The sequence below is a fragment of the Tetranychus urticae genome, chromosome 1 (assembly GCF_039701765.1).
Source record: "Tetranychus urticae isolate SD_2017Ah chromosome 1, NJAU_TeUrti_SD_1.0, whole genome shotgun sequence".
NCBI lineage: Eukaryota > Metazoa > Arthropoda > Arachnida > Trombidiformes > Tetranychidae > Tetranychus > Tetranychus urticae.
In genome coordinates, this window is record NC_142958.1 from 8,011,453 (window position 1) to 8,019,802 (window position 8,350).

At 32.9% G+C, this 8,350-nt stretch overlaps 1 protein-coding gene and 1 long non-coding RNA gene across 5 annotated transcripts; one reads left to right on the forward strand and one right to left on the reverse strand.

The window, feature by feature from the left end:
• Nucleotides 1–60: 60 nt before the first annotated feature.
• On the reverse strand, nt 61–6,311 carry LOC107365589 (uncharacterized). Of its 4 annotated transcripts, XM_015933119.3 has the most exons (8): nt 5,578–5,720; nt 4,992–5,086; nt 4,055–4,270; nt 3,702–3,764; nt 3,130–3,264; nt 2,261–2,882; nt 1,899–2,140; nt 61–1,351 (listed from the first exon to the last, which is right to left on the reverse strand). In XM_015933119.3, the coding sequence occupies exons 2-8, from the start codon at nt 5,078–5,080 to the stop codon at nt 1,300–1,302; spliced, it is 1,419 nt and encodes a 472-aa protein (XP_015788605.1). In that variant the 5' UTR covers nt 5,081–5,086; nt 5,578–5,720; the 3' UTR covers nt 61–1,299. The 4 variants fall into 4 exon arrangements, with proteins under 4 accessions (XP_015788605.1, XP_089122932.1, XP_089122917.1 ...); XM_089266806.1 differs by lacking the exon at nt 3,702–3,764 and having other exon boundaries at nt 5,578–6,311; XM_089266791.1 differs by lacking the exon at nt 5,578–5,720 and having other exon boundaries at nt 4,992–5,190.
• On the forward strand, nt 5,636–7,671 carry LOC107365590 (uncharacterized). The gene is made up of 4 exons (XR_001569465.3): nt 5,636–5,774; nt 6,082–6,236; nt 6,532–6,617; nt 6,690–7,671. It is a non-coding gene; the product is annotated as an uncharacterized LOC107365590 (long non-coding RNA).
• The last annotated feature ends 679 nt before the right edge of the window (nt 7,672–8,350 follow it).

Here is an 8,350-nt window from a genome sequence, read left to right on the forward strand (position 1 = left end):
CTAGAAAAGGTTGTTATGGATAGTTTCCATAACAGTTGTAATAAGTGAGAGACGAGTCAATTAGATGAGTTTAAATACTGTTAATTGCAATAATTTAAACAATGGTTCTTTAATTTACAGAAAAAGGAGTTTTCCATCCAATGTTAAAAGCGCATTCGCATCATCATAAAGATGATAAAATGGGTAGCCAAGTGAGTTATCATTCTGCAATTGGAAAAAAGGATGAAGATGAGAAAAGAGAAGATGAGAGAAATTAAATGAAAAAGAGTTGAAGAAAAGAGAAAGAGAAAGTGGCCAAAGTATAATTAGAAGAATCAATCTTCCTGGTTAATTGAATCTGTCAGCAGAAGTTTCATTTTCATTTACACATAGTTGGATGTTGAATCATTTTTGGTTTACTCGGGTAACTTCGGCCATTTTTCCATCAATATGATGTGCGCTCTTTGTCTAGACTTGATATTGCAGATTCGGATCTTCAGTTGACTTGGTTTTTGTTTTGCAATTGATATTGTTAATATTATTATGATTATTATTATTAAATTTAATTATTATTTTCCAATATTTTTTTGTCCTCAGCATTTCTCTCCAGATTAACTTTTACATCTCCTTGTGCCATGCAAACTAATCAAATATATAACAAGTCGTTCCCACGTTGATAGCTTGGTTACTATATTCCTGGTTAATTGACCATCAATGCGCTTAAGAATGATTTAAATTTTCCAAGTTGATGATGGACTTTTTTCATTGACAAGAAATAACAGTAACAAGGATTTTGAGTAGATGTTTATCTGCAATTCAACGTTGTGAGGTTGACGATGGTTTGAAAGAAAATAAATATCGCTAGTATAAACCTGAGCAATTTTGGTTCCGTCTTCATTTTCATTTACACGTTGCAAATGTGAACATTTAAATAAACTTTTATAGATATACATAATAAATGTATCACAAATCGTGTGTCACTGATCCTTTAAGAGTTTTGGTTTCTTTTCATGTTCTTGCTGACTTCAAATTTTCAGGTTCACATTGATTTGGATAGCTTCTGAAGACCCATCCATGACTAGATCAATATTGTACATAAACTAGTAGCTTGTTAACATTAAAGAGTAAAATAATTGTAAAGGGTTAAACAAAATATTGAAGAGGCTGAAAAGTTGTATAGTTGTTGTTTGAGATCCGATAAAAGTTGGTTGAGTTCAAAAAAATAAAGAAACCATATCGCTACGGCAGTCTTGAGAGACAGCTATTCCATTGGATAGTATCATGAGGATGAAATGAAATTTTTAACCTGGGATGAGATCTTCAAGAAAAATCTAAATCCGAAAGAATTGGTGAGTAGTTTGGAGGTTGAGGCCTGTTTTATAAAAGAAACAAAAAGATACAATTACAATTACAATCTTTAACAATTGATTATATTATCTTAAAAATACTTCACTATGCGCGAAGATATCAATAACTCGGAACTCAATTTCCTATGCTACATGGAAGTCGTTCTTATAAAGCCAAACATTATTACTATCACCTTGATTTATCTAATTATTATTAACTAATATTATTCATGAAAAGTAATTTATTTCTAATTGAATTCCAAATTTAGAAACTTCCTGTAGTCAAACTTCATTCAAACTCGAACTCTAATTCAGGTTTAATATAAGCGCAGCTATGAAAACATTGATTATTTTGAAAACATTTACTATTCAACAAAGTAAACTTGATAATTTGGCTGTTGAAAAACGTTCTTTAGTATGCTAATCAATAGGCTTAAGCTAATCTTCATAGAGACGGGTAAAAGTATCCTAAAAAGGGCAAAATCTATCGATAAATGTGAGTGTTAAAATAAGATAGAGATCCATTTCCCGGATGAGTTAGAGTAAACTTCATGAAAAATATAAATAACATACGTTGTTACAGGAAAATCTTGAAGAGCTTGTTTCATAGATGTAAATATAGCTTTGTTTTCGTCCTTATAACTTTCAGTGAACAATTGTGATAGCTCATTCAAAAAGGTGTCAAAATTGTCAGTAGAAGGCTTCTCCTCGAGATTGGGCACTCGTACATTGTCCAAAATTGATATGAAATTATTCCTCAAAGATTCATAATATTCCGTTAAGTAGGCTGTTTGTTTACTAATTTGTTGATTTTCCTAGCAAGAAAAAAAACAGAAAATGTTGTTAGATTAAGATTGAATAATGCAACTGAAAAGTTTGTTGGAAAAAAGTTTAACAATAAACTTTGTTTACACGTGGAAGAAAGATCAACATACCCTTTCAGTGTGCTTAATTTGTTGCTCAATGTGATTTATATCTGATTTCACTCTCATCATTTCATTTTCATATTTGGCGTTTGACTCTTGAAGTTCATAGATTTCGTCTTCTAAGCTTTTAATATCGTCTTGGTGTTGATCAAAGTTCCCTTCTTGCTCCATAGAAGCATATGAGCAGCTTGATACACTATTAGTCACACTACCAGCTTGGCTGATATGATTACCATTGGTACCATAATTTGGTGTCCAAATCATTGTTACATTGAGAGTATTTGTTAAATCATCTAATTTGTTTCCGAAATTTCGGCTCGCTGAACCTCCAGAGCCAGCATTACTACTACAACTACTATTACCATCAACACATATACCACCTCCAGCACCACTACCACCCGTACCAATATTGCTACCATAACCAACTGTATTGATATTATCACACTGCTTAACTTGATTAAGACAGTTAGCCATAGAGGCTGGTGATGATGATGATGAGGTCGCCACTGAAATACCATTACTTGTACCATATACATGACTTGAATTTGCTCTTGGGCACCCTGATAGACTACGATGGGTTAAAAAGCTACCGGTTATATGACCAGAGCCATCACAACCAGGTGTTGGACAGCTAAAGAAGGAAAGAAGGAAAAAAATTTAAATTAGTAAAACATTGAAGCAATTGACACCTCACTAGATCGACACTAAAAAATTTTGAATCAAGGTTCAAAGTCGAGAATCGCTGAGTCAACATGGCAACACACAAAACAAGTAGCTCAAGGTTATTTAATGGAAAGAAAGCAAAAATGATAGGATACTAAAAAGATAAACATCTTGATTCAGTTGACTTCTATTGAAGGCAGCAAAAGTTAATTTACCTCAATCCTTCATGTTTAGAGGATCTTGTTTCACTTATATCATTTGATTCTCCCCCACTTCCGAGAGGTGACATACTAGATACAGATTCTCCTCTAGACCTTCCAGATCGAGCAGCTATTGGACAACCAGAGGCGCTGTAAGAAAGATCAAAAAGTATGGTAAAAGTTAGAAAACTTGTAAGAGATTTGTGATATTACTAGTAAACAGAATGTGATGATATTGTTAGAGGGTATCAGTAAGAGAAGAAAATCAGGATTTCAAGTGTAGATAAAAGGGTAAGGAGAAGGGAGAGAAGTGAGAAAGATTAGGGAGTCAAGAACGATGACAGATGATAAGCGTAAAGGGCCGAAAGAGTGAAAAATAAATGAAAACCAAGGAAATGAAAACAGAATGATTGAAGAAAAGCGGTAATCATGGAAAATGTCAAAGCAAAAGATGGTTTCACAGATAATTTGCGTGTTTGCATTTTGGATGGTTGGATCTCCAAATCAACAAAAAATAAAATAAACGTGGAAATTAGAAAATAACTGAAAAACATTCGGAAACAATTTTGGAATTAGATTGTTGTTACCTTCGATGGGATGAAAATTTTCCGGTTATATGTCCAGTACCATCACACCCAGTTACTGGGCAACTTTAATTTAGTTTGATGAATATTACGTTAGATGAACAGACGTATTATCAAAGAATAGAGTCAAAAGATCGTTCGGAAAGAGAGAGAGAAAGAGAAGAGAAGGATGATGATGATGGTAGTGAATTTAATGATGATGAGAAGAGGGAATAGAAGAAGAAAAAACATGGAAAGACGATATGAAATAGGACAAGAGTAGAGAAAAAGTAAAGATCCCAATAAGAATAGGTTAGTTAGTTGGATTGATAGAGAGGGGGAGATGATGATGATGATGATGTCAAAAAAGAACATACCGAATGTTGGGTTCAGCTTCTTGCCTTTCGACGATTGATTTTTTTATCAGGGAAGATTTCTTTGGTTTATTAGCTCTCGGACATCCTGAGAGACTACGATGGGATGAATAATTGCCGGTAATGTGACCGGATCCATCACAACCCGGGGTTGGACACTTAAGTTCGACATGTTGAGCTTGGACTTGAGATCTGTCAGCATGAGGACACCCAGAAAGACTGAATAAAGAAATAGAAAGCAAGAAGTCAAGTTTAGTTAGGTACACGTAACAGAATAAGATGACAAAAAACAGATCATCAGCATTGATGCGTGAGCATAGAGATCGTTGAGAGATGAGACAAAAAAGCATTAGGGAAAGAAGGCATAATCAACGAGAAAGAGGGAGAGAGAGAGAGAGGGAAGAAGAAAGGGACAAAATGAAAAATAAAAAGAATATTCAATATGAAGTAATTAATGATAAATAGAAATATCACCAGCTATATTAAAAATTGGCACAAAAAAGTAACGTCAAAGTATGGATAAATAGGAGGTGGTGGAGGAGGAGAGAGAGAAGCTAAAGAAAGAAGAAAAAAAGAAAGAAAGAAAGAGAAAGAGAGAAGCAAAGAAAAAATACATAGAATGTGTTAAAAGAATTATCAACATTCTGAAACAAACTTTGTACAAACAATTATATTACCAGAAAAAGAGAGGAGAGAAAAAAAAGATTTGCGGTGAAAGCAAAAGATCTTGGTAAAACTATTGAAATGGCTCAGGGTAAAACAAGATGAACATGGTTAGTTAATCTCTAAACTAATTGTAATGAATAATAATTTTTGGTTAAAAGGTTGAAATGGACAAAAATAATGATGAAAACAACCAAAGACTTTGCCATTTCCTGATAATTATTTTCCTCTAAGAAAAAAAGATGACTTACACAAGTTGAGAAGAAAGTTAACTTACCTTCGATGAGTTGCATAGTTGCCCGAAACGTGTCCCATTCCATCACACCCAGGAGTCGGGCATTGCAGTAATTCTCGTCCATCTCGCATTCTAATCTATTAACGGGAAAATGAAATTTAGGGCAATTAATAGGCCCATAGTTTGGATAAACTAACAAAAAAAATCAGAGTGATATGGAAAATTTGTTTTGCCTTATTTCCAACAAAAATCATACTCTATCAACAATGAAGGCATGACATATAAAATCCGTACATTTAGTTAACAAGGTGGCTCCATCTATTATCAGTAAAACGACCCGCATAACTTTTGCTCAAATTTTCTGAAGTTTGGCTCTTGAGCCTTTTTTTCATTATATTTGGTTGGTTAAATTTTCCTTTTTTGTTCACTTCAACTCATGTTTAATTGTTTGCTGATTGTCTTGAACCTTATGAATAACTGTAATGGTTATCTGGATAATTCGGTCAAACAATACAGTTTCATGTATTACAAGTTCAAGGAGGACTCGGTTTAAATTATAATTCAATTTTAAACAGCAAACAATTGTTTTCCTCTCACCACTCTTATACAGTACACATGGTAAACTTACATTGAAATGGTACGTGGTTGTTTCTTTTTGTGTTTGATGTCTCCTTTTCTTGTGTGTCGATCTAAATTTATCACGTTTTCACCATGCTGATGATGGAACCAATGGAAGAAATAATACGTTATTGCTGGTTGCTGCGGCTACTGCTGCTGTTTTAGGATGATGACTGTGAAGATAGGAGGTGTTGGTGAGATTTTTCGGTAAGTAGAGAAAACTTTTTTTTCCTTCTTGTTCTTTTCTCTCTTTTTTTTCTCTATCACTTTGCTTGTTTCTTGTTGATTTTAATTGATACTGTTGTTTGATGTGTCCTAGTCTGCTTTTTCAATGGACCTTTACACAAATTAAAAGAAATAATAGAAACAATTGTTAGATAATTAATTAGAGTAAAGTAAAAACAGTGTTCAACTTGAAAATTAGTCAACGGTCAACATCAAAGTTAACTTTCTTTTTTTTTCTATTCTAACTTTTTTCTCTCTCTTTCTCTCTTTCTCTCTTCTCTTTTTACAGGTTTACACATTATCAATTTGGGTTCTCCTTCTGGTTGGCTGTATAATGTTAAAGGATGGTCGAGGAAACTTATGGGTGTTTTGTTTTCATTTGGTTGTGTGTTTGTATTTTTGGTTAATCGCTGGGTTGGCAAGGTTCCCTGGTCTTTAATTCAGGTTAGCAACACAGAGTGTTATATTAGCAAGAAGTTTGAAACAAATTCAAATGAAACAAGTTAAAAAGGAACACCAGAGAAAGTAAAAAAATTGACAATTTTACCTGAAAGATGTCGCAAAAGTTTGCTGATCAACAATTTAAAGGAAATAGCTAAAAACTCCTTTTTTATTGTTCCATGTGTAGTTACTTAATATATATTATAGTAAACCCGTGATTACACTGATTTTTCTCACTCTTGCTATCTCACTCTTTTCTCACCTTTGCTCACTCTTTTGCTTTTTCTTTCTATTAAAGGTAACCATGATCAAGCTTACCGGTATTTCTTGTCATTCAACTATCAAGTTGAGCGGTAATTTGAGTTTTCACTTTTAATTTGCAAGGTAAGCTCCAACGATTTACATTTACATGCAATCTTATTCATTTAACTGATTTCTATTTTCATTTTTTCACAGATTCACAAATGGCACTGATTTGATACCAATTCAAGATGTCGAGCTCAATAGAAACGAATTGCCATTTTCTTGTGAATATTATTCTGTATTGGACATCGTTCTGGTAAACTTTCAAGTCATTTTACAACCGCAAAGACAAAGACAAAGATTCCCGAGAAATTGAACAAGTCAAGGCTCAATAGACTATTATTGTCAATAAGATGATGTGATTAGAAATAATCAATGGATGAAGACTACGCGTATCAATAAGAAGTAAAATTGATGACAAGATTAAACTTAATCCATTGTAACCTTGTTAAATTTATCTAACTGTGGTAACCCGATGGTGCATGATCAAAGTTGACCAAATTTTGCTGCTAAAAATTCAATCAATGAATTTTCCTTCATCAACGGTTACACCAGCTTGAAAAGTTTTACCCTCATTTGTGATAATCAGAAAAGATGGAGGAGAAACAACAAGAGAGAAGCAAAAAGAAAGGATAAAAATCAAAACGACAAAGGAGTAAAGAAAGGAAAAGTTGCAGAATGAAAATAACAAGGAAGCAAACAAGAACAGAACTCCAAGAAAAACTGAAACTCTACGTGAAGTGTTTAACTTATCTGGAAAAAAGGATCTGATTTTAGTTCATTTAGGCTGGCAATTGTTGAAATTTAAAATTAAACCTACAAGAATGTTTAATGATTGTTGAGCGACATTTAATCATTATAAATGTCTCCAAACTTTCACTTGGCTTGGCAATGATTTTCATCAATAACAATGGCAATGATTGAACCAGAATCAGATTTTCGTTTAACCCGATAAAACCCAAACAAGGTTCACCTTTAACTTACAATTCAATAACAATATCTATATAGATATTTAGCTGATATTTATATTTTATTTTATATAAAACAGTCGCTCAGATAATTGAGTGAAGGGTGACTCTATTATCAATCATGACCATCCTTGGAGTAAAATAAAACTTCTTGGTAACAAAGTAAATCAACTTGGGTGTAAGATGAAAGGGTTGGTTAACCGTGTGTAAATAATAATAACCGTCTCACGTACCTAATTAAATTACTTAAATGTAAAGAGAAACCAGAAGATGATGATGAAAATGATGGTGATGGGAAAGATGAGAAATGTTGCTGTGATGCTGATATTGCCTACTGCTGATGATTAACAAGAAAACCCAAAGATGAAGTCAAGAAAACAAAAAATCTTTCATTCTCTGGTATCTTTTCATAGACCAAATAATTATTATAATAATAATGGTTAAATGATCAACAAGATAATTGTATTTAAACAGTTACACTGTTGGTAGACGATAATTTGCGGACAAAAGGATTCACTATTAGCTAATCTGCTAATTGTATTAACATGACAATATTTAATTAATTGTTTGCTGCATTTGTTATTTGGATTTACATCACTCAGTGCTGGTTAAATGCAATTTAATCAAACTGTTATTTTGTTTAACAGCACATTTAACCAGCACAGTTAACATCAATTGTTAACATCAAAAAACATCACAGGTCTGATAAAAATGGACTTAATAATTTCTTATCAATCTAGACTTTTTCAATTTTTAGTTGATGAGTCTTTGTGGTCACCAATCAAATCACAATTTGGATATTTTATCAATTGGTCGTGACGTAAATCTTTTAACTAACTGCAGACT